Source organism: Aphidius gifuensis, linkage group LG1 (assembly GCF_014905175.1).
Source record: "Aphidius gifuensis isolate YNYX2018 linkage group LG1, ASM1490517v1, whole genome shotgun sequence".
Lineage (NCBI taxonomy): Eukaryota > Metazoa > Arthropoda > Insecta > Hymenoptera > Braconidae > Aphidius > Aphidius gifuensis.
In genome coordinates, this window is record NC_057788.1 from 17,631,846 (window position 1) to 17,659,758 (window position 27,913).

At 31.5% G+C, this 27,913-nt stretch overlaps 2 protein-coding genes across 2 annotated transcripts; both read right to left on the reverse strand.

Annotated features, from left to right (window-relative positions):
• Nucleotides 1-20,613: 20,613 nt before the first annotated feature.
• LOC122859612 (uncharacterized protein F54H12.2-like) lies at nt 20,614-21,945 on the reverse strand. The gene has a single exon (XM_044163332.1). It carries the CDS (start codon nt 21,943-21,945, stop codon nt 20,614-20,616), a length of 1,332 nt encoding a protein of 443 aa, XP_044019267.1.
• Nucleotides 21,946-25,962: 4,017 nt separating this feature from the next.
• LOC122859722 (DNA polymerase-like) lies at nt 25,963-27,875 on the reverse strand. Its single transcript, XM_044163442.1, has 4 exons — nt 27,391-27,875; nt 26,681-27,321; nt 26,422-26,625; nt 25,963-26,159 (listed from the first exon to the last, which is right to left on the reverse strand). The coding sequence occupies exons 1-4, from the start codon at nt 27,873-27,875 to the stop codon at nt 25,963-25,965; spliced, it is 1,527 nt and encodes a 508-aa protein (XP_044019377.1).
• Between the last annotated feature and the right edge of the window lie 38 nt (nt 27,876-27,913).

Below are 27,913 nucleotides of genomic sequence, written 5' to 3' on the forward strand. Positions count from 1 at the left end.
ATACTCCATTCATGTTTTAATTTTTTTTTATATGTTTATTTCTTTATTAATTTAATTTATCAATTAAAAATGTATTATTTTTTATTTGTCGAATGTCATCCTTGATATGGACGAAAATTTTCCGACTTTTAAGTTTACGCGTGATGGCTTAGGGGATAACGCACTGGCTTTAGGATTATAGGTTTATATAGGTTTAGGTAGATGTAGGTTCAAATCCCGGTCGGGTCAAGCAAAAACAAAAATAAAACAAAACAAACTCCGTTAATATTCTGAATAAAAAAAAAATCTAAAATTTTTTTTTTTTTTTGTCAATTTAAAATCGTTATATATTATTCAAAAACAAAAAAAAATGTAAATTTTACATGATTCGTCGGTAAAACACCATTTCTACAAAATAAAGGTAATTTCTACAGTTTAACTTTATAAAACAACATTTCTACAAAAAAAATGTAATTCTCGCAGTTTAACTTTGTAAAACACCACTTCTACAAGAAGAATGTAAACTATACACAAAAATACGTGAAACACTCGATTACTTAAAAAAAATGAATTCTTACAATATTTCAATACGGTCCCAAATTTTACATTATTTTTTGTGTAAAAATCGCAGGATATTTTTCTCCGTGTGGTTCACTACTGGTTCTCTCGACATCGTTTGGATCTCTCGTAAAGGCTCTCTAGGTATCAGACGTTAAGTCCTGGTGAAACTCTGCCCGAATTTCCCATGACGGACTAACACTAATGATCACGCTATATGGTTCTCTTATTATAATAATAATTATTATTATATTCTCGCTACATAATGTGTATGTGATGATTAGACCATCATCACACATAAATGTGTATGTGTGAGTTCACGAATGGATCGCTGTAAATAATAACAATAATAATAATATTGAGATATATTATTATTGCAATGGCAACGTATGTGTAAGACCTGGTCACGGATGGATCGCTGTATGGTTCCCTATACAAAATACTTATTCCACATGTAGAATATTTGCTCCTACACTTATGATACTTGTGACGTCAGTATTTTACTATAATATAGTCGCAATGTAACATAGGCGTATGTAACACACTATACTCGGTTCACGATAGTTCCCTCAGGTTTGGTTACGTATTTCATAGTCCGATCAGGTGGACCGCGCCCCTCTACCATTTCTAAGACTGAGTTAGGTTTTCGTATTTTGTTCTCGTTACTCCTACGGCTATTGGCTTCCGAGATAACCAACATGGCTCCTCCCGGTGATTTTGAGGAGGATGGTGAGAAATCCTCGTTGTTAACCTTGGCCGATAGTTCTCGCCGCGCAGGTCAGAAAATCGGTTACAATATAAACATATATAATGAGATCTAATTAGATCTAAGTAGATATAATCAAATCTAATCGTATCGAAAATGCAGCAAGATCTAATTATATCTCGATATATATACTTATATATGTCGGAATTTCATAGGAAATTCATTTTTTTTCATGTAACGAAAATTTCAAGAAAAAAAAAATTTTTTTTTTAATCATGAAAATACATTCCGGGATCTATAAAACTAATACAAATAAAATTTATGTTTGATTGTTTATATTTTTAAATATTATTCTATGCTTATATAATTTGCCGATCATCAGCCGAGTGTCGGTTGATTCTCAGATTGTCATGATAAATATTCAATTGAAACAAATTTTCGTTGTTTTTAATTATTGCTGCTATGGTTGAGTAGGTAAGGCTGTGGACTTTTATCAAGAAGATACCGCGTTCAAGTCCAGGTGATGGTGAAAATTTGTGGTCAAAATCTTTTGGTCCAATAGATCATTAATTATATAAATAAAAAAATAAAATTGTATAAACAATTTGAAATTTTTTTTTTTTTAAATCAATAAATTTTTGGAATCTCCGTAGATCTACTTAGATCTCAGTATATCTAATTAGATCTAAGTGTATCTAATTAGATCTAAGCATATCTAATCAGATCTAAGTAGATCTAATTTGATCTAAGTATATCTAATTAGATCTAATGAGATCTAGTTATATACGAGTGGATCGCGCTACTTTGCGGATATAATTATATCTAAAGCAGTTAGATCTAATTTGATCTACGTCGATCTGATAGATTGATATATATCCATATCTGACATTGGAAGGCGAACTCTTGCGTTAAATGTGTCGCCGAGAGAAAAACGACTCTGTTGGATTCTTATCCTTGTCAGTCACGTCAACTACAGTTGAGTTAATACTACTAGAATATAATGTAACTTCCATTAGATTTTTAGAGTAGTGCAGCACCCGTATTCAAAGGGGATTACAATTTAAATGTTTTTTCCTTCATTGGCAGCGCTTGTGAAGCTTTTGTGCAGGGTTGCCACAAGAGATTTTGGAAAAGTACCTCGCGGAGTGGGAGAAACGTAGTGATGTGCAAATACCGGTATTTTATTTTTGATACCAAATACGGTACAAAATACGGTATTGATACGGTAATTTACCATTCAATACCGTATCAATAATCTGTATGTAAAAATACGGTATCAGTGAAATTTTCGATACCAATACCGTATTTACAACTATAGAGATGTTACTCATGGTATTGAAAAATAAAAAATATATGAACATAACTTGATTTTATTGTATAAATAAAAATAAATACATACGAAGTTATAGATGATAAATAAATTCAATAAATAAATTCAGTAAATAAATTATATAGCAAAATTAAAATATAAAAAAAAAAAAATATTTGTCCTTAAAAAAATAAGGTTTTTTTAAATAAAAAAGTTAGTATTAAAAAAGTTAGTATTATTGGAAGAAGTATTTATATTAATAAATTTTCATTACACTTAAAAAGTTTCTTTGTTATTATATCGGCTTTTAAAATAATAATGTCAATGTGGAATGTGCAATATAATAAAAACAGCTGAGCAATTGACATTTGACAATAAAACAAAATATCAAATATGGCCGCTATTAATGACCAGTGCCACGGTTGATAATCTAGAAATTATATGAAAAAAAAAAAAAAAAAAAAAAAATACCGTATTTTCACCTATATAGTTGTAAAAATACCGTATCGAAAATTTTACTCGTATTTACATGGAAAAATCGGTAAAAGGCATATTGGTATGGTATTTTAATTTGATACCAAATACCGTATTTTACCGTATTTAATACCGGTAAAATACCAAATACCGTATCAGTCGACATCACTAGAGAAACGTACCTTTTAGAAAAAAAAAGTACCTCCACTTAATTTTTAATTTCATCAACAGATGGCCTGTTTTCGGCCTCCATTTTGTCCTTAAATAATTTTAAAAAAATTAAACATGATAATACAATACAAAAGACCAGTGTTTTTATTTATTGCAATTAACAAATATTTAGTACATTTTCATATAATACCGTCGAGTAATAAAATTATTCTTTTTTTTTTTTTTTAAGCAACGTTCATACAAAATATATTTGTATGTGTATATATTTGTTAAATATATTTTATATATTTTTATATTAAAAAATAATATATTTATTATAAATATATTTTATATATTTTTATATTAATTATATATTTGTTAAATATATTTATATTCTCCTTAAAAAAAATATATTTCATAATTCCAAACTATATATTTTAATGTTGACAACTATTTTAAATTCAATACGTTTAACTTCCATATCAATCATAGCTTGAGGATTCATTTGAAATGATTTGTCAATTGTTACAACATTTTTTGAAATGTTAAAATTGTTTTTATGTTTTTCGGTCAATGCATGACGAGCAATATGGTGAGTGCCGCCAGATAATATTGATTTACACAATTTACAAAAAGGTTTATCAGATTCATCAACATCAAGCCAAGTGTAACTATTTTTTCTCTTACACTCATCAATTCTTATATTTCTTGCTACTGATCTAGCTCGTTTGCTGTTATTATCTTTATTTGGTTTTGATAATTCAATAATACTTCTGTTAATAATAAAGAATAAAAAAATTATGTACTCATTAAATTAAATGGTTATACATTGTATAAAATGTTTTAACTTACGTAGATGAACTTCGTTTACGATTATTTTGAGTTGAATGGTGAGTTGTTTCCAACTGATCTGGATTACTTTGTGTAGAATCTTCTTCAACTGTTTCAAGTATAGGTATAAATTCACTACAATATGATCCACAGCTGTGTTAAACAAAAATAACAAATATGTGAAGCTAGTTTAAACATTTAATTTATATTTAAATAAATAAATGAACTAACGCCAAGATAAACTAACCTCGAAACTGATCGTGATGAAAAAACTGAATTCGATGTGTCATCATCTTCATCAGAGTATGTATTGAGTGTTATTGGTGTTATTAAATTATTGACAGCTTTTTCATTCTTCTTCCCTGGTAGAAATATTTCTCCGCCGTTACTCCGGCTTTTTCCGGCATTACTCCGGCTTTCTCCGGCATTACTCCGTTTTTGGCCCATTTCCGGAGAAACTACTCCGGCATGAGGTTGGTGGCGGAGAAATTACTCCGGCATGAAATTGATGGCGGAGAAATTATTCCGGCATGAGGTTGATGGCGGAGAAATTACTCCGGCATGAGATTGGTGGTGGGAAAATTACTCCGGCATGGGATCGATGGTGGGGAAATTACTCCGGCATGAGATTGATGGCGGATAAATTTTTCCGGCATGGGATTGATGGCGGAGAAAATATTACAATTGTTATTAATAAATACTATTTTTGAGCAGACAAACTAGAAGTATTTTTCATCGGTTGAACATTTTTATAATATGACAATCTATTCTTTTTGTGTTCTTTTTGGTTCATGGAGACCACATCCAACCCCGCACATACACACTTTATAAAAAAAAATTGTCAAGTTCGCTCACACATTTATAATCTAATCCTCGCCGAGTCGCCGGACGGCTGCCAGAAATACCACCTCTACTGCTCACCATCGCTACTCATATGCATGTGTGCGCCACTGTAGCATAGCAGTGGAAGCAACGTAGATTGTTTTTATTCATTATCTTGTTAAAAGAAAAAAGTTGTAGTGTTGTGCCCTAGTATATAAGGCAATGGAAAATCATATCAATAAACAAATAAAATAATAAAAAAAGCCATATTGTGCCCAGGGCTAATATTAAAACACTCAGAATAAATGAATTCTGCTTGGATAAATTTGTGGTTCAGCAAAATGGCAGCAGCCGACTCACCAACGGACGACAGTCTTTATCCAATTGCAGTTCTGATCGATGACTTATAAAATGCAAATTTACAAGTAAGTACAATAATTATTATTTTTCAAATATTACCAAAGTTTTTTATGTTTGAAAAAAAAAAAATAACTCGATCTTAGTCAGCAAGTGTTTGTAACAATGAGGTTATAACTGGAGCGGTTTTTTTTTATATTATTTTCATCATATCAGTTGACTTAAAATTTGTTTAAAATGTAAATATGATGAACATTTTATTTTATTACAATTAATGAATATATTTTTATTTTATAGCTGCAATTAAATTCAATCAAAAAACTTTCAACGATTGCCTTGGCACTTTGTGCTGAACATACTCGTTGTGAGTTGATACATTTTGTTCCATTGGTACAACGTTTGGCATCTGGTGATTGGTTTACGTCAAGAACATCGGCATGTGGTTTAATAAGTGTATCTTATCCACGTGTAAGTACAGCAACAATAGCTGAACTAAGAAATCATTTTTGTAATTTATGTCAAGATGATACACTAATGGGGCGACGTTCAGCATCATCAAAATTGGGAGAATTTGCGAAAGTTGTTGAAATTGAGTATTTAAAATCTGATTAATGTTATGCCGGAGTAATTATTCTGGCATAAGATGAATGCTGAAGAAAATACTTCGGCATAAAACTAGTGGCGGACTAATTTTTCCGACATTACTTTCATGCCGGAGTATTTACTCCGCCATCAATCTCATGGCGGAGTAATTTTTCCGCCGTCAATCTTATGCCGGAATAATTTTGTCGGCATGAAGTTAATGTCGGAAAAATGAATCCACCACTAGTTTTATGCCGGAGTTTTTTCTCCTTCACTGATCTAATGCCGAAATAATTTCTCCTTCACTGATCCCATGCCAGAAACGTAGCGTAAACGGTCGGTTAAAACAAAAAAACTTATAGAAACTACCCCCCCTAAAATCTTATTATCTACAACTTTTACTTGAAACATTTTACTCTAAGTCTAACGGGAAACGCGTAATTGACTTTTTTATATTAAATTATTTTTTTTCAACCCTTTCCCTTGTCCCTATCAAATTTTAAACCCCACCATTCGATTCGCGAGCCCCGATTACATACCCCTATATTTTTTGTTTTAAAAATCTTAAAACTTCCCCAAGTTGGACAGATTTTGACCAGACTAATATGTTCTCAGCAACTACCCAACCGATCATTATGATTTTTTTTTTTAAATTAAAGAGCTTATCACGGAGATCGTTTTTAGCGTTCATTCGATTTTATAACTTGATATACAACCGAGTTATTAATTATTATAAATAATAGTCTGTTACGCGGCAGAGTCAACAGGTGGCGCTTCGGTAGTGGCTGCTTCACACTCATACAATCACAGAGTTAGAAAAAGAGAGAGAACGTGCTATAGTCCCAAATGATTTATGTATTTGCATTTAAACATAATCAAAAAATTAAAAAAAAATGAACGATAATGTTTTTTAATCAACTAGCTTAGGAATCATCAGGCCGATAGATGAATAGAAGTGTAGGTCAAAATAAAGTTACAAGCTTAAAAATTTTAGTAAATATTCGGTTCAAATGGAATGTGTTATCAATAGAAAATGTGTAATAAACAGAGCCGGGAAGTTCGTCTGTTATTTCAGCTTGCCGTAAACACTATGGCAACATGGTGAAACATAGTTCTGAAAAAAGACGATCTGAACCTCGTACATGGAAAAAATGGCCTCAAAAAATGGCCTTATTTTTTTTGGCCTCTTAAAATGGCCCTTCAAAATGGCCTTATATTTTTTGGCGTCTTAAAATGGCCTCAAAATGGCCTTATTGTTTTTTTGGCTTCTTAAAACGGCTTTAAAAATGGCCTCATGTTTTGGCCTCTTTTAGCCATTTTTGGGCCATTTAAGAGGCAAAAAAAGCCATTTTTGAGGCCATTTTCTATATACGAGGTTCAGATCGTCTTTTTAAACTATATTTCACCATGTTGCCATATGGTATTCTGAACGAACTTCCCGGCTCTGTTCATTAATAACAATTGCATGTAAAAACATAAAAAACAGTATAATTAAGCATTTAAAGTATAAACAATTTCCAAAATAATTTTTTTTCAATTTTATATCACTATATGCCAGTTGACTCTGTCTCGACACCGAATTGAGAGATGCCTAATTTGCTCATTTTTTATTGTTTCAAATTGTTTAAACATTATAATGGACTTTATTAACAATAGATTAGTATTTTTCTATAAAAAAATTAATAAAAAATATAAAAAAACTTGTAAAAATTTAAAAATTTTTTTGTTTTATAATTTTAATTTAATTTATTCATAACAATTGCATGTAAAAAACAATATAAAACAGTATAATTATGCATTTAAAGAGTAAACAATTGCCAAAATAATTTTTTTTCAATTTTATATCACTATATGCCAGTTGACTCTGTCTCGACACCGTTTCGATCGCGTTTCGACAGCATTTCGACCGCCTTTCGACAGGCTTTCGACACCAGGTGAGGAATTACCTAATTTGCTCATTTTTCATTGTTTTAAAATTGTTTTAAACATTATAATGGACTTTATTATCGATAAATTTGTATTTTTTTTATAAAAAATTAATCAAAAATATAAAAAAACTTGTGAAATTTATAAACAAAAAAAAAATTTTTTTAAATTTTTTTTCTTTCTATTATTTTTTTATAGAAAAATACTAATCTATCATTAATAAAGTCCATTATGATGTTTAAACAATTTGAAACAATAAAAATAGCTAATTAGGCTCTCAATCAGTGTCGAAATCATCGAAGGCGGTCGAAATGCTGCAATAAAGTACGATCGAAACGGTGTCGGAGTCAACCGGCATATAGTGATATAAAATGAAAAAATTATTTAACGATGTCTTTAAATGCTTAATTATACTGTTCTATTATGTTTTTACATGCAATTATTATTAACTGTTATTTAAAATTATATACAAAAATTTTTAAATTACAAGTTTTGATATGATATTTTATGAAAATCCTAATCATCATCGTTTAAACGATTTAAAACAATAAAAAATGAGCAAATTAACACCTCATTCGGTGTAATCCTGTCGATTGTGACAAAATATCTGTAGCCAGTCAATTACCGATGAATGGTCTGAGGCTCGACAGCTTTCTGACTCCAGTAGAAATGCGAAACATATCAATCTAACCTCTCTACCGTGTATAATTTAATCTCTTATTTGATATTAAAAATATGTACTAGTCAAGGTTTCATTCAGTTTAAGTTATTCTCATTATAATTTTATATTTATTTCATATTTTTCCAACTCATTTTGAGTATCCAGTGCTCGTAGATTACGTTTTATATATGCTGTCGAATGGCTGTCAAATCGCTGTCGACTGAGTGCTACATTTGAGAGTCAAATCCCGATCGAATAGGTGTCGACGCATCCGCTAGGGAATTATCATCATACCTTATTAATCCATTCAAAAAATAAATAAAGGAAATTTCATTTAAATAATTAAGGTTGAAAGTAAATCCCATCATCAAACAAAGTTTGGGCCCAATAGTATGTAATCCGTATTGTAAAGAAAAACAAACTGATAGTTAAAAAATAGTGGTAGTAAAAATTTTTTTAACGACAAGCGTAAATATGTATTCTGCCCCTATGCCCCTGCCCTTATATGTTGAAGTTGTCAACTTTGACATCCATTATCTAAAAAAAAAAAGTAGCATGAAAACTTAAAAAAAATCCATCGAAAAAAATTCTGACGTTTATTTGCTACCTAAAAATCAAAAATTGAATAACGGGAAATTTATTTAACTTTCAACCTCAAGTTTGGAATAGGAATAAATCACATAATGTGATCAAAAAATATGATGTTTTCTAATTGAAAATTACATTTATATTTTTTGATCACATTATGTGATGGGGTTATTGATAACATTGAGAGAATAATCACATAATGTGATCAAAAAAAATATAAAAGTATTTTAAATTAAAATGTGATCAAAAATAAATCACATAATGTGATCAAAATATAAATGTGATTTTTAAATTATAGTGATTATTTTGTCATAATTAGTGTGAGTGCTGTGTGTGTGAGTATGCAGCTGCGCATTCATCCAGGGCAGCGTTCGATAGCTGGCCGAGGCCAAAAATCCGGCCAATTTTTTATCATGGTTTATTTTATATGTTCGTAGTGTCAGCACTGCTACATTATAATTTCAAATATTTACATGGGATTTTCTCATAGTGAGTTTTGATTTATCAAGTTGTTTTTCCGTTGGCCAGGCCAGGCCCTCGGCCAGCTATCAGAACTCCCAGCGAATTTATGACTTAGCTCTTCCTGGCGTTCGAATTTTGAATTAATTAGAAAAAACAAAACATTTTAATCCATGGCGCGTAACACACACGTGAGTTCAGACGCCATAATGATGATAATTATCGACGCTTGATTCTCATTGGTCAACAAAACGTTAATAACTCGAACAAAGCGTCGTAGACCCAAAATTTAAAAACACGTACTATTTAGAATTTCACGTTCAATCTCGTGGTATACCTGGCATGCGCGACTTACGAGACATCCTGTATAGATGTATATGGAAAGTTGATTATTTTAGTGACTTTGTATACAACCATATACAGTTGTATATAAGTTTATACAATTATATAAACTTGTATATGAGGTATAAACTGTTTGTATACAACCATATACAACTATATACAACCATATACAACTATATACAATCATATACAACCATACAACATGGTAGCTTAGTTTATTAATCTTGTATACAATCATATATGGTTATATATATGGACATATACAACCGTATATATATATATGTTTATATATAAACTGACATATATATATGAATTTATAAAATCATATACAACTATACAACTTGGTAGCTCCCGAGATGAAAAATATTATATATACAAAAAAAAGGCTGTCGTATACGGCTGTTTCCGTCCCACCAAGCAGACAATAAGCAGCCGTATACAAGTATAGAAGTATACGTATATTATATATACAAATATTGGTTTGTATATATATAATATACGTATGCAGGTGAAATAAATTCTGATTTCCATTAGGCAAAAACGGATGAAAACCTCAATGTGAAAATTTATAAAGAAACATAATCAACAATTAAAAAAAATTTTCTTTAATTATTTTTTTTTTAATTGGTTTATTAAATGAATATTTAACTAGTTATCACTGACTGAGCGAGAGACAGAGAGAGAGAAAGAGAGAGAGTCGTAGAGAGTAAATAATGGAAAATTCTAGAAATAAAATACAGGCTCCTAACTAGATTCGAACCCCCGAACAATAGATTTTCTTTTATTTCAAATAAACGCCTCAGCCCGCTCGGCCACTGAGCCATTGATGCAAAATTCATTTCCTTTATCTTTATATGCCATTCAGTCACAAGAGGTACAAACGAAATCGTAGACTTAAAAAAAAAAAACTAACAAACAAAATAAACTTAGAACTATTTGAAAATTGTGATTTTTCTTCTATGGAAATTAAAAGAGTTGGTTAAATATTTTTAAACATTTTAACACTTGTAAAATATTTATGGTGAGGACTGATTCATTTATTAATTTATTTTTGTTAATTTATCGGAATAAAATTATAATAATTAATGAATATATTTCTTTTAATGATTATGCTGTTACGTACCAGGCTAATTAATTTGTATTAATTATGAAATAACAAAAGAAAAGAAGGAACTTTGAACAACAAAAATAATAAAATAATAATTTAGCAATAATACAAATTAATGAGCTTGATATTTAACGTAATTTTTATAATCCTCTTGTTTTGTTATTCCCTACTGGGTAACGGGTTAGGAGGGAATGTGTGATTATGTAGATTCTACCTTGATGTTGTGGTTTATCCAAAATTTTATCGAAGAGATCGTGTCAATCCGGATGGTCGCCTGATGATGTTGATAATTGAAGATAATCCAATTGGTAACACAAAACTTGCAGCACAGAAAAACAACACCCCGGAGAAATTCACAGTCAATGTTAGGTTTATTCATATATGGTTGTATACAAACCGTTTTCCCGGGTGGGCTGTTCGGATTTATTACGGTGCCGACAATCTCTCTGTCGCAGTCATACTAGTATTATTAAATTCATGCCATACTAGTATTATTAAATTCATGTCATACTAGTATTATTAAATTCATACTAATATTATTATCATACTAGTAGTATTAAATTCATGCAGACAACGCAGGAATTAAACAGATATATCATATGAATACAAAATGGTGTTCCTTTACTACTAGACTTTTTCTCTTGGCGTTTACTGGCTACTGCTCAATCGCTCATCGGCCAGTATGTGTTCTAATCTGACTTAAATTTTCCGTTATTTTCAATACATTAAGTTATTAAAAGTGTGTCAAGACTGAGAATAATTTTCTGCTGTGACTTTGTTGTGATGGGTTAACATTGTAGAAAAAATTAAATGCAGCCTTCCAGGGAAAAATCTATTTCAGATCTAGCCAGATAAAGATTATTGGACATTTCCAGATCTGACTTGATCTAACTAGACTGGATCAAAATTTATTAATTTAATGAAAATAATTTCAAAATATTCTATGGTTAGTTGAACAATTTGATTATTCTTTTCATAGACTTAATGTAATACAATTTAGAAGTATATATATTTTTACGGTAACTAATTGACATCTCTCGGACTTGAACTCAGTGCTTCTAATGTTCTTACCTACTTAACCACAGCAGTGATTATCAAACATAAGAAAAAATTGTCTTCTTAAAATCTTAAACATTCATTCACCCTTGATCTACCCTAGCGGAAGAGTCATTAATGAAATGGGCGCTTACTCAATAGCAGATTAATAGCAAGTCAATAGCAAAAAGAATTATGGATTACGAAGGCTCTGCATTATACTAAACATATTTAATTGATCTACATAAATTAAGGAAAAAATTAACAATGTTTCTATCACATTATTATAGCGTGATTCGATGTCATTTCTCAATAATCATAGCGAAGAATGACGTTAAACTTTTTTAGGTTATTTTCGAGCTGTCTTTCGTTGTTATCTGAGTTTTAGTAATTTATGGAAACTTACCGCGAGAATAAAATGACATGAAACATCCACTCAATAGCTAGTCAATAGCTAGTTAATAGCAAAAAAAAAAGTCAAAAATACGTTATTTATCATTGTTATTGTGTATTGTTGTTGTTAAATTGTTCATTATATTGTTTTTTTTAATTTTTCCGGTCTCTAGTCTTCTTGGTTTCTTTCAAATAATTTTTTTTTAGTTATTCTTTTAAAATTACAAAATCAAATTTACAAACTATCGTAAGATATAACCACCTCATTTTTTTTATTTATATTTTTATTTCACATATTTTGTTTATTTGAAAGGGAAAAAATGAGTTACTTTTGTATATAAAAATTAACAATTTTTGTTTTGATGTTATAATTTATAGAAAAAAAATTTCTTTTTTGAAAATTACATTATTTACTACTCATTTTTTTTTTACATAATGAAAATTAAAAAAAAAAAATTAAACAAAAAATTTTCAGTATTAAATACATGACAGCGGCTCTCAATATATTTATATAATATTATGTCGAAAAAATGAAAAATAATCAGTCTTGGTGACCCAAAGAAGAATCAACATTCGTGCCAACTCTTAATTGTATATTCGAAGTACTGGCCCACCGATAATTAACCGAGGCTTGGCCGATGAATAGTTGATCAATCGCTTGCTGCCCTAGCGCGGATGGCTCGACTCTCGAATGTAGCACTCAGTCGATAGCGATTTGACAGCCATTCGACAGCATATATAAAACGTAATTCACGAGCACCGGATACTCAAAATGAGTTGGAAAAATATGAAATAAATATGAGATTATAATGACAATAACTTAAACTGAATGAAACCTTGACTAGTACATGTATTTAAAATTAAATAAGAGTTTGAATTATACAAGGTAGAGAGGTTACATTGACATGATTCGCATATCTACTGGAGTCGGAAAGATGTCGAGCCTCAGACCATTCATCGGTAATTAACTCGGTCATTATTACCGAGATATTTTGTCACTAAATCGACAGGCTGAGGAATGGCTTGAAAAGAGCTGGCCAGTTCTTCTTTGTTGAAAAGGTTAATGTCCCCATTACCGACCTATGTATTAAGGGTATAAATTGTGACCTGTAGGACAAATAATAGAGAGCTGCGTCTCTCTCTGTTTCTAAATTCCTAGATATTCCTCTCCCCTAAAATTGTATCCTCTCCTATAACAACCATGAGGTCTGGTCTTCTCAAACCAGCCCACGTTTAATAAAGTATCATAACCTCCGTGAATCTATTTATTGATTATAAATCCTTATATTTACCTTGCTAAATCCAACAGGTTATGGGCCCAGGTGAATCACTGAGCGATAAAATATTGTTATTTAATTAAAATAGTTAAAATCAAGCAAGTTATTTTTTGAGTTAAAATTACGTGGTGTTAAAAGTTTAATTTCGTCAAGGCCCGCCAGCCACGTGCAAAAGTGCAAGTGCTACAAAGTAAATTAAATTATACAAAGCAAAAGGTTAACTAAGTTTATTAAATTAAACAATAAGATGGAAGGCCTGGTGAAAAAAAACTGGCAGAATCTGCAAGAATCTGTAAGAATCTGACAGAATCTGCAAGAATCTGACAGAATCTGGCAGTTGTTCCAAAAACCGGTCTAAATCTGTAAGAATCTGGCAGAATCTGCAAGAATCTGACAGAATCTGGCAGTTGTTCCGAAAACCGGTCTAAATCTGTAAGAATCTGCCATAATCTGTAAGAATCTGTAAGAATCTGCCATAATCTGCCAGAATCTGTCATAATCTGTAAGAATCTGTCATAATCTGCCAGAATCTGCCATAATCTGTGAGAATCTGCCAGAATCTGTAAGAATCTATAAGAATCTGCCAGACTATTTTTACGAAAAAATTCTAAAAAAAAAAAAAAATTCTGGACGAATGATTGTGGTTATTACAAACATCACGGTAAGGTATCAAGAAACTTCAATCTCGAAGCGTTGCATTTTTTTTTTTAAACTTGAATATGTTTTTATAAATTTTTATAAGTATCATAATCTCAGTTCCTATATATGTGAATTAACTCTGACCTGAGCACATGTGAGAATCGTTGAATAACAACTAACGTAAAATAATGATATATGAGCTATAAAAGAATAAATTACAACATACTAATAGTTCGATGACGACTTGATGTCTCCTAATCAGTTGTATTAATTCAAAAAAATCAATTTATTGAAAAAAAAACAATATTTATCAATTGAACTGGCAGAATCTGGCAGACTGTTAATAGTCAAATATGTGGCTGGCAGAATCTGGCAGACTGCTGGAAATCAAATATGTGGCTTACAGAATCTGGCAGACTGTTGAAAGTCGAGTATTTGTCTGGCAATACTTGACAGAATCTGGCAGAATCTGACAGATTTTTTCTTTTTTTGTCGAATCTTGCAGAATCTGTCAGAATCTACCAGAATCTAACAGAATCTGCCAGATTTTTTTCACCAGGGAGACATACTCGAGGTATCTAAAACAAGTAAATTAAAGGGAGTCGAAGTAGAAGGTGGCTCTTCTGGGCGAATTCCGGGAATTTGGTTCCCCCTCCTTTCCCCCTCGTGTGTGTTGTGCATGGGCCCGCATAGGATGCATGGGGTAAAAATAAAATAGCATAGGTGCGAGTGAGAGGTATGTGTGTGAGAGAGAGGTATGTGTGTGAGGGGGTGTGTAGTATAGGATGAATGAGATTGTAAGGGCGCGTAGTAAAAATGCATGGGTGACGTCTGGAGTAAGGAATAACATAAGGACTCGGATAGAAAAACGTCTTATGGAGAAAGCAATGCGTGGGAGTGAGAGGTTTTTATAGTTACATAGTTGGGTCAGTTTCAGACATGGTGTATAGAACTTTTCTTAAAATCTTTTTTGGTTGAAAACAAAACTTAAATATAAAATAAAATATATAATACTATATGGAAATAAATTTCTGAAGACTTTTTTTTTAAATATAAATTAAATTTTTATTTTCTCAAATTTTTATTTTTTACAATTTTTATTTCAAACATCAGTTTCATCCACACTGTGTATGTTTCCGGGATTATCTATTTCAGGCTCACGAGGTGTACGTAAATGTTCTGGTATAGCAACAGCCTCCTCATAATTTCTTTGTTTAACAAATTCATATCTATTGTTCATCCACTTTTTTATTTGTCGCGCAACTTGGAGGGCGCATCCTGTTTCTTTCTGTAACCCATAGTGAATACAGGTTGTTGACGGTGGTAATTGTTTGATAAATTCAGGCCAAAATTTCTCTTTATCAACATCTCTGATTGCCGTGCATAGTACTCTCTCGAGATATTCACAGGATTCATTGCCAGAACTCAAAATAATTCTGCTTTTTGAGGCAAGGGTCCTTAAAACTTTGATGACTTGTGCTTCCTCAGACTCACCATCGAACCAATTTATTTTTAGTCTACGGGTACGCTTCAGGTTTTCATAACGACCATACGCTGAGAGTGTTGTAAAGTCGCAAGGTGGCGTTAATAGCCAATGACCAGCTATTTTTTCATTTATACCAATCACAGAAATTTCTTTTGGTGAAAAAGTAAAATCTTTTTCTACAAAACCAAGAACAACAATAGCGATATCCATGACGACCAAATAAAGACTGAAGTAGTTTCTCGAAAACACAGATAAATCCAAAATTCTTATTATTATTATTATTATTATAGAGGTGGGGGGAAAAATATATACAAGTCAAATTATTTTCAAATACAAGGAATTAATTATTATTATTATTTTTTTCTTTATTTATTTATTTTTTTAAATACAATCATTTATTATTATTTATTTATTTATTTATTTTTTTAAAATACAAGGAATTTATTATTTTTTTTTTTTTAAATACAAATCATTTATTATTATTATTATTTATTTATTTATTTGGAATACAAGGCAATATTTTTATTTATTTATTTTTTTTCAAATACAATTCATTCATACATTATTTAAAATTATTTTTTTATTTTATTCAGCGTCGTTCTCCATATGGTCGACATAATGAGAAGGTGTTGGTCCACGATACTCCACAGGATTTAAACTGTTTGGTGCAGTTGCCGGATAAATAAAGTCGTATAACTGATCAAAATTCTTGACTAAAATATCATTATACAATAAAGGCAAACATGGGTCCATAAAACCCGGCTCAAGTTTTGTGTCGTCTTCAACGGATTGCTGTATTTCCACAAATAAATGGTTCCTAACAGTCATCTGTAAAAAATGCTGAAGAGTTTCTTTATGAATACGTACACCTCCAAAGTTTTTTCGTAGATATTTTATAATGGCATCTGAGTAAATATCTGCAGGATAATGAGTCAATATTTTTTGACAAGCTGCTACCCATGGTCCAAGATAGGATAATGTCCTCAAAGTTTTTTTCATAAATAATAAACGGACATTCCCTTGTTCAAAAAGAATACCTCGCTCGCGTTTATGGTCTGTGGCTGGAAAACTTATAGTTAAATCTCCAAGATGTACTGGTTGAGTGTAATTGAGTTTGAAGTCCGGTCTCGAATCGTCACCATCATAATAATATGAAAATGATCTACACATTTTCGTCAACGGTATCCATTGCGTCTCGTTATCCAAAAAAATACTTCTTTTGGTATCACTGGCTATAATTTGTATTGCAGATTTAAAATACTCGCCACTTGTCCACTCAAGACCAACACACAATGATTTTGTATTAGATTTATTAAGAGCCGTTGTATATGGTAAAACGAGAACCCTGTCGTATTGAGCCATGTTGAATAACTGATGAAATAAACTTTTTTCGAAAGCTTTTATACTTTTTTAAAAATAAGAGTGGGAGAGCTTACAGATTTTAGTAGATGTCGGTGTTGGTTGGTCTGTCTGAGGATCCAACATCATTTTCAACTTTTATGTCGTTGAATTTTTTAATTTTTTTTTCTTATTGTGTAAAAACAATTCAATGTTGGTTTTTTTAAAATATGGTACAAAAGAACAAGTCCTAATAATATTTGACCCAGTAAAATTTTTAGGTGAGTATCGTGAATTTTTTCTTTTTCAGTCACAGTAAATTTCACAGCATTTAATGTCTTTACAATTTCTTTGAGACTTAGAGGACTTGAGTTGACAATCATTTTTTCAATCGCTGTTTTATTAGTTTCATTTATACCTTCAACTAAATTTAAAAAATCATATCCACCAATATAGGGATGGAGGACTTTATCATTATTTTGGGATATGCCAGGAACCCCGACTAATGTCACAGAGTCGATACGGGCTCTATATCCACTATTGACAGTTATTATACCTGTATAATTTAGTTTGCGGGTTTTCACGTCATCACCACAAATAACTCGTAACTCAGTATTTTCAACCATGCTATATAACCATTTTTTATTATATAATTGAATAAAATTTGGTTGAGGATTTTCATAAAATTGAATATCACAATCTAACATATTATCTTGTTTGTTTGTCATTAATAAATTAATTTCACATGAATTTATATTTCTTGTATCTTGTAAAGAAAAAGAGTGAGTACAAAAAGATGTTGGTACGACTGGTGAAAATTGACATGCCTGGATATTAACGTTGGTACTGTATTCACTTTTCTCTTGGGCTATAAGAATCAAAGAACTTTTAGGTTTAATGTATGCCGCAATATGTGATTGGAAAGTATGTTGTTTTATCGGTGCTGGATGGATTTCATATATTGAATAAATTTTTGGTGATAGTAGAGGTATCATAATACTCAGTAAAATTCGTCTCTCATGGTAGGTAATAGATATTTTTGCAATTTTCCGCAGACCATCAATACCCGCTTCATTTATTGATAATGGTAGTACATACTGATTATTATTATTTTGTAAAAAAAGACGCAAAGAATCTTCAATTTTTTTACTAGACATTATTCGAGGGTGGATTAATCCGAGTCTAGCAAAACTCAGCTCTATATTCTGAAGCCAGGTACGACCGAGGTTTACCATAGTTTCAAAGTGAACTTTCCATAAAAGTGTATCCTTGCTTTTCCATCCAACACTAAATTCTTCCATTTGTGCACGAAAATAATTGATAAGTCCGTCATTGTTTTTTAATCGAGTCTGCACTGTATGTAGCTCTGTTTGTAATAGATGGGTTGTATTATTTAAAACAGAAATTGTTTTTTTATTATCACGTTTTAATTTATTGATTTCTTCGTTAATCATCTTGGCATCGTCTTTATTCAGAATCCCAAATAAAGAGCTTGATATTGCACCCACGATAGGGTAGATCGGTTCATTACGTTTTGTTTTTATAACGTCTTTATGAAATAATGAATTAATTTGTTCTGTATAGATTGCGATTTTTTTTCGTTGCTGTTCCAAAAAAGGAAGGCGTCGTGATACAAAGTCACAATTATTTTCTACAATTTTATCTGCTTCATACTTTTGACATATTTTATGTAGACCAGCCAATCCTGGGTCTTCTTTAGTATAATTACCTCCCCCGCCCAAATCAGCATCAAAGTAACGCAAAGGTAAAATATTCGGTAAAAAATTGAGAAGATCGTCAACATCGATATACGTTGCAAGTCGCAGACTATTACTCGTTAGACGCACAATTTCGATATGATCATAATACAAACCCGGTGTTTGTATTCTCGATTCAATTATCTTCACAACTACAGAAAAAATTAAAAATGCTGTAAACGCCATGGTATTGACTGAATCACGGCTTGTGATTGACTAAGTCGATTAATTTACAACATGGGTATATGAATAGGTAAAATAATTTACAAGACAGGTTATATTTGTTTAAAAAATTATTTTTATTTTTATATTTATGAAATAATTGGTCGTACAACTTTTTCAATATCTGCTCTACATATAACACATTTTTTTAAATCAGTTGAACAATTTCCACAAGAAACAAAATGTCTACATGGTAAAAATAATATACCTAAATTATTTTCAAAACAAATTTTACATTTGAATTCAATATCTTCATCTATACTGTGGTAATCCGTAGGTATATTTCTCATAATGACTATTGAGTTCGATTCGATTGTCAAACTTTCTCATCGTCTGATAGTTGATCATCGGTTTGAGGTATTTTAAAATGATCAATAAATTCTTGTCCTTTGATAACACGTACAAAATAAGTGTGGATCAGGGTACGGTGGTGGTACATAATCAAAAAGACTTAAAAATTCTCGATGTTCAAGTCTTGATACCGCAGCTGAATAATATGAATAACGGAATGACGGTGAAATTACAGGAGAAATATTTTTCCGATAAGGGTAGAAAGTAGGTACAGCCACGGTGTCAGGGTGGATGCCCACAGGGACATTTCCACATGGTATTCGGCGTACAAATCTACAGCTTGGTTTGTTTCGATGATGTTCAAGCCAAGGATCATCACCCAAAGTCCAATCGTTAATTTTAACTCCACATTCGAAACAACATACAAAGTTACCAACTCCGGTATAATAGAATCCCGCAGAAGCCAATTCAAAAATATCTAAAAGATGAGCTAACGGCCATGTTTCAAAACTTTCACGGCGATTGGATTCTACACGATACAATAATCTTTCACCACGTTCAAACCAAGTACGTTTTTCGATGTGTTCTGCCATCACCATGCTTGTTGATGAAGCCATTTTTTTAAACTAAACATCAATTTTAAAATTCTCTTTATATATATTTTTTAAAAATTAAGGAGAGGGAATAATTCAAACAAAAAACAATTTTATTTATTTTATTTATTTATTTATTCAACGAAATTTACAATAAGAATGTTGTACAGTTGCACCACTACCTCGGAGAAAATGGAAACGCTTATTTTTAAATATATTTTTTTTTTGAATCAGTTTTTTATACATTGTCATTATAGTATTGTCGTTGAGTTTAGTATCGTCGCCAAACAGGCGTTGGAAACTCGAAAGATTTCCGCCATTGGAAAACCAATGTAGAGCAACAATGCAATAGCAACCACACACATTAGACGAAAAATCTTGAAGCCTTTTATTATTATACTCGTAACAGACAGTGTTCCTTCTAAGGACATAGCTGAAGCGTGGATCGGTAGGTCTTTGTCCAAAACTATCGAAGTATATTCCATAGCCAAAATGATCGATAAATAATGCGACCCAATGAGATCCTGGCTGGTTATGATTGTCTGTATTTGCAATTATTGCACACGGCTTTGGCCAGACAAAAGGAAGTTTGTCTACAGGATAAATTCCACCAACAGAGATATCTGTATACGGTAAAGCTCTAGCTAGCTGTTGAGTATCCATGAGATGAATCACGCTATCCTGCGCTGCTTAGACTAATATATATTTTTATTTTCACTCTTCTTTATATTTAATTACTATAATCCATTATAACTTGACGGCTGGAGTCTATTTCGATAATATTATCATATTCGGCATAAACAAGACAATTAACGACTTGCGCCAAAGCTTCACTGAAGCGTACTTTAATACGCAGGCTACCACTCTTAATTAAGTTCCAATGACCAGCACTATGTGCGGAAAGATCTGGTGTTAAGTCAAAAGCAAATAACGTATAACCTTTTCTATAGCTATCTCTATCTATTTGCATGCCATGGTCTCCAAAATGAATACCAGTACCAGAAAAAAGTGTGTGGTATGCCTCAGCATCAAATATATTATTGGAAAATGTAGGCTGCAACGGTTTTCCAGGTATTTGTTTACCATCGACGTAGAGACATAGAAAATTTATATTAAAGTGTTGGAAGTAGAATGGATTATAGAGCCTATTACCATTAAAGCCCCGGTTATCAACAAATCCAATAACAACTCGCTTAGGTAAAGTACCAATAATAATATTGTCGAGACAATTTCCAAGGATTCCTGCGGTGAGTAAAAAACTCTTGACCTCCACTCTAGTAAGGGGATATTTAGCTGTCGTTTTCGCTAAGGCTTTTGCATGAGCAATCATAATATGAGGATTTAGCTTGACTCGGCGTACAATCAATGACGCTTCTAATATTTGTATTTTATAATCCTTGTCGTTTAAGGTATCCATTAAACAAAATTCTTGTTTTGACCGTGTGAGATTAATTTTCATTTCAATCCCGTTCAATAAAAATTTTTCCTGGTTAAATACATCAACATGTAAATGCCCAATCATCTCAAATTGTTTTCCGGCATTCGTATGAACACATCTGGCAACTAAGCCTTCATTTTTTGCATCTGCAGCAACAACACTATTTGTATTCATACGTCCGGGAGTGTCAGGATACCATAACGCTAGTTGAAGATGACTATTTGTTGCATCATATCTATAATTAAGAATTGTTTCAATGTATGCTCTGTAAGGATATGTGCTATTTGAAGCTGATACTAATTTTTGATTGAATAATACATCAACTTTTTGAAAGAGACTGTGGAGTGTTAAATTAACTGGCCCTACAGCGTCAGTTGCCGGTGCTACTGCCCCATTTTTATCCACAATCTTAGCACGAATTTTTAACAGTGTATGTGGTAAGTCTATATATTCCTCACTTATTCCAGGTACATGAAATTCGATTTGCGAATCATCACTCATTGAACTAATAGGATTGTAATAAGCCCATGTAGAATCTTCGATCGTTGTTTGTGTTGGAGGTATTGTAAATAAGTCAAGCTCCGACTTTGTACACTCACACGAATTATTATGTAAAAAAGACATGGTTATTTAAGGAAAAATATCGTAAACGTTACGTTTATTTTTCTTTTTTATTGATCTTTTTCTTTTATTATTGTTCTTTATATTTTTCCTCTTTTTTTTACCACCACCTTTCTGGACTCTAGAACGAGATTTTTGCTTCTTGACGCGTGGACGACCACTACCTTTCTGATTACGTTTTTTCTTCATCACACCCTTTTGTTTATTAATACCAGAGCCTTTTTTAATTTTTTCGACGCCGCTTTTTCTTATGACTACTGCTACCACCCCCACGGTTATTCCACAATGTTTCTAAGTTATCTACTGCTTTACGTTTGAGTCGGTGACCAGATTCTTTTAATCGTGTCTCTAATGATTTTTTAAAATCAGATTTATGGGTTAGTACATCATCCAATACACTAACTTCAGCCTGCCACAACTCTTCACCAACAGGTTTAGCTACTCTTTGTAATATAGGATATACTGTTCTATACAATCCCTTGAGAAAACCTCCAACACCGTTTCCTCGCTGATTATAAGTAATGTATTGACGTTGATGAGTTGTTACACCACCACCGACTTGATTGTCATAATACTTTAAATACATTGACATAATTAATCAATTTTTTGAAAATGAACCGTCATGGTCAAAGGGTCATCCCCAAATAAGACTATGTGGTCATTAGAATCTTTTATAATACATGATATTGTTTGAAAAGTCTGTTGAATTACTGGTAAATAATAAGGCTGGAAATTCACATTATAATTCCCACCATACTTATTCATTACTATCAAAAGGTACAATTCTTAAAACTTGTTTATTTTTATCACTTATAATATATGGTGAACAAATATCACAATAAACATACAATAAGTTTGGCAATGCTCTCAACAAACTGGCTGGTTTTTCACTAAGACGTATAACAATTTTTTTGGAAAATAATAATCCACACTCTATGTAATTAAAGCCTAGAATATCTGACAATTTTTTTGTTAGTGTTATTGAATGTGAAGCACAGGTTTCACCACAAATTTTTTTTATACTGGTAAAGCGTGTTTGGGAATTAAATTTGAATTCAAAATGTTGATTCAGTATTTTATCTCCATTCAAGGCATTAATTATTGCCTCAGTATTTTGATAAACGCCATGAGGTAAAAATATCGTAATACCCCCAGACTGTGTTACATCAACACCTATACAACCTTCTTGAGGGTAGACATGTAAAAAACCGATAGGTATATTTATATCACAGAGACCAACAACCCACTCGCCCTCCAAATTGATTTCACGTGGTAGTTGTATACTAAATTCTGATGCATTATTATTAGGATAAAATTCAGCACTTTTGTTACTAACAAGTGTGAGGTAAAAATTTCTGTCATTATTCATTGTAGATTACTTGCAGGAATCCAGCTATCAAATTTCGATGGCCAATCCAGCCAGTGTACAAAATATTCTTTTCGCTTGCCTTTACCACGTTTTTAGAATTTTTCGATTTTAAATACACTTTCTTCAATGTTTTTGTTGACTGGAGACAATTCAACCTCATAAAACATACCATCAATAACTTCACCAGCTAAATCGGCTAACTCATAAATCGGTTTGCCTTGACGTGATGTAGCTTTCGTTATTTTAAATATTTCCTGAGACCATGGTATATCCTTTCTGAATTCACCTTGCTGTACTGATGCGCACACGGTCATTTACTTTATATTTAAATCGATCAACTATTTTTTCATCATCATAACGACTTTCTATTTTTTCTAACGATTTCCAAATTATTTATCGTCACTGCAGCTGGTGTCATTTTAATCGATGTATGAATAGAATTATTGTACCCATCGACAATTTGTTGTAATATATCTATATATTTATGTGTTCTTTATGTGTAAAATAACGCCAAATACGTTCTTTTATTGTACGTATTACGCGTTTACAATTGATGCTTTTATGTCAGGATTTCTTGCCACTCGAAAATAAATATTAGCATCGCTTAACATCTTTTGGATAATTTTGTTTTAAACTCACTTCCAGAATCGGTCTGTAAAAACAGGCATACGGCCATTGCTCTTTTAAATATACGTTCAAATCCTGAACATACTTCAGGACCGGTTTTATTTTTTAATGGTTCAATCCATAAAATTTACTAAATACATCAAAAAAAACAAGTAAAAAGTTATACCATTATTTTCTGATTTTATACTTTGCAAATCTGCTAAATCAGCTTCCCAAACAGAATCGATGCCTGATACATTATAATGTAAACGCGGAAATTTACGTTTGACAGGTTTGTGTAATGTATACGCGTCTTGTGAATTTAAATACTCTTTTATTTTATCGCTTAAATCTGGATATTTTGCTACAATATTACGTGCACTAGTATAAGCAACAGGATTTGATAAATCATAATAAATATTTGCAATGGGTGTATTATTTTTTATATTTTTCTCATTAGTATTTATGAGGTCTTTTTTGACTTTTTCTTTTCGGGGCTTAGTCTTTGCCATGATACTTCAGGTTCACCACTAGTAGTTGGTTGCTCACCATCCGGAAATTGCGGCTCAAGTCTTTTACTAACTCTGTGATTTGGGCGGTCGGCTAATGGTGTTGAAAATAATATTGTCTCTTCATCATCTTCATCTTCTGAAATGATAGGTGACTTCCAGAAATTGTCATTACCTACAAAATTACGTGGAGTATTTATACCACGGAGAAACTTTGCAAATTCTTCTTGACCAACAGCATTATGACTTTTACGATAACGTAAAGCATCATTCAATAAATCAACAATATTTGTATTGGGTATTTTATTGTTGTTTATACTTATGTGTCCAGATTTATCCCATTTGAAACGCTTATCTATATCCGCAGTGTTAATATGATCAATTATTGCCTTAGCTTTTTGCTGATATCGCGGAGGAACACTTTTTATTATATTCTCGACAGGGTACGATGAATCCTCTGTAGTATCATCGATATCTTTATATGTTAATTTTGTATGTGGTCTGTCACCATCACTATTAAAAAATAAAAATCGCCTAAATAACTCACGATATTCACTCCATTTTTCAGCATCATTTTTAGAAGAATTTAAAATTTTTGTAAGTTCTTTATCAAGCCGTGATGTTGGATCCCCCGGTGTTTGGATACTTGTTAATGCATGATTTTCATTTTCAAGCGACTTGAGTTTGTTTATAGAATCGTGAGGTACGAGGGCCATCTTACGTGTATGCTCCATATTTTACGCCAAATTTTTAAATAAAAGATTTATTATAGGTGTAATTAATAAGGCTAAAATACCAATACAATGCTTTATGATAATTTTCTTTTTAGATGCCCAACTTATTTTTGAAATTAATTGTCTCAAAATTTTCTTATATTTTTTTAGCTTTCTTTTTTCCTTATCTTTTATTGGTAAAACCCCTTTCAAATAATTCAAAATGATTTCACAAATACAATGAATAAATTTAGAATCACTGTGTTGAAGTATTGCTCGACGCTGTTTTGGATTAGCATGAACAAGTGATGTTAATAATATTGTATTTTTCCGATCAAATGGTATTCTCAAAGGCACCCGCTTTGGTGTGTTGTCAGACATTATAGATGTACAACTGGTAAATTTAAAGATGGATCACTATTATTTATATCACGTACTTGTTTTGGGACATACACATAATTTACAGGGTCACTAGGAAAAATACATGTCCTAATACGAATGTTTTCAGGTGTTGACTGATTCAAATCAATTAATAAGTAACCATGTGGCGCTGATGTAGCATCTAAATAAGCTTCTTGAATAAATTTTGTATTCAATGGGGATATTTGTCTAGCAAGATGAAAAATTTGAGCTTTGTCACGAGGATTTTTGAAAACAACAATATAATTTGTATTCAAAGAAATTTCCCTATAAAATTTTCCCCCATGGAATAAATTTTGTGATAATAATAATACACTTAAATTACGGTGATGTGAACCCTTGGTAAATATATCTAATACAGATGAACCACTACTACTTTCACGCATTAAATCATCCATGATGATTAATTTTTTTTTTTAATATCATTAAAATCTTTCATGTCTGGTAACCCTTCTTGAAATTCAACATTTTTATCTTCAGTATACACAGGTTGCCATTCGGCGTAATATAGAATAATACGGTCAAATTCAGTATCACATAATCCCGATAATTCTTTTAAGAAACGTTTAGTCCAAACACTTTTACCAGCCTCTGATGGTCCTGAAATAATAATTTTAAATGGGTGAGTCATTTGCCAAGCCATGATGATAACTGAAAAAAAATTTGGTGTGGGTGTATATTCAATAAAAACATTAAACAATTCATTTTTATTCAAGATTTATTCATATAACATATTTAGCACGTTTAGTTACAGTATTATTACATGTATTATACTCAGTCGTTAAGTCCCTAGGTCTTTTTTTACTGGTATTATACAGGCTAGTATTATACTCAGTAGTTAAGCCCCCATGTCTTTTTTTACCGCTATTATACATAGTATTATAACCATACGGTAATGTATTATTCATGTTAGCCGTAAATTTCCGTTTCGGTCCGGTAACACGTACAGTTTTCGATTCTGATATTGTATGTACATCATGTTCTTTAGTTCTACGTATTGAGTCACAAGTTACAATAATTTTGTCGTTTTCACCATCAGTTAAAGTCTTAATACTATCATAATTGACTAATTTTTGAGCATTAACGTCAAGGCGTTAATTTACATACTTTACTTATTGTACCATCAGGTTTTTCAGCAATATAACTATAAAATTTAGGGCCCCCAGAAATAAAAGTTTTTATGTAACCACCATCAAGCTCATCAGTGAGATCACCTAAATAATTACCTAATGGCAGTTTATCATTTTCATTCTCAGAAATAAAAACTATAGAGTCAGTATCAACATACAATACTCGTGACTGAACTTTATCAAGATATTTGTATAATTCTAAGCGCGCATGCGCAGTCGTGAATGCGCCTAGAACTGGATTAGTTGAGCTATCAGTTCTATCACAACTTTCAAAATATTTCCAATTGACAAATAGTGTATCATCATCGATAATAGTTATGCAAGAAACTTTAATATTGGCAATTTCAATAATTTTATTAAAATCTTGAATATTTTGAATAATACTGTACATATCCGAAATATTATCCATTGCTAGCCTACCCCAAAGCGAATTCAAGTTATTTTTACTAACTTGACGTAAACCAGGATTTTTTTCAATTTTCGTAGGATCTAAATCAATTCCCTCTACTTTACTATAATTATCTATGTATGCTTGTTTTGATGCGTCATCAACGCACTCTACAGGCCAACCACTAGCTTCTTGTTTTATTTTTAAAAATTTATTTATACAACCTGTAAATAGACCACCAGTTCTAGTTTTCGGGTCATATTGAGTTGTTTTATCCTAATGCCATATTTCTTTTATTTGTAAAATTTTATACCCTTTCTCAACCGCTACTTTCAACTCTTCAGATACCCAAGTACCAATAAGTGCTCGTTCTGATTCATTATGAGTACAATTTTCTTGATTTAAAGTTAATGTACATGCGTTACAAAGTGGAAAAAATAATTTTTTATGACATCTCATTGGCAATACTGGTATATATAAATCGGGCGGTGGCAAAACTCGACATTTAATTAATCCTATCACATTACTTATGTTATTATCTGGACAAAGCTCACGTATATCATCCAGAACAAAAACTTTAGGGTGGCCTAGCGGGTAAATATTTTTCTTCAATACCGAAGGATAAAGTGATGTGACGTCCACGTAGTATATCTTTTCAGAACCAGTAACAGTATGTGAAACACAAAAATTTTCAGTTCGCCCACCAAATAAAGCATCACGAGGCAATATTGCTTCTTTATAAAAATTATTATCAATTGTTTTCAAGAAATTCTTCAAATCTACGTTGTTTTGACACATTTTTTTAAAATCACATTCCCAAATAATAATCAATTCAT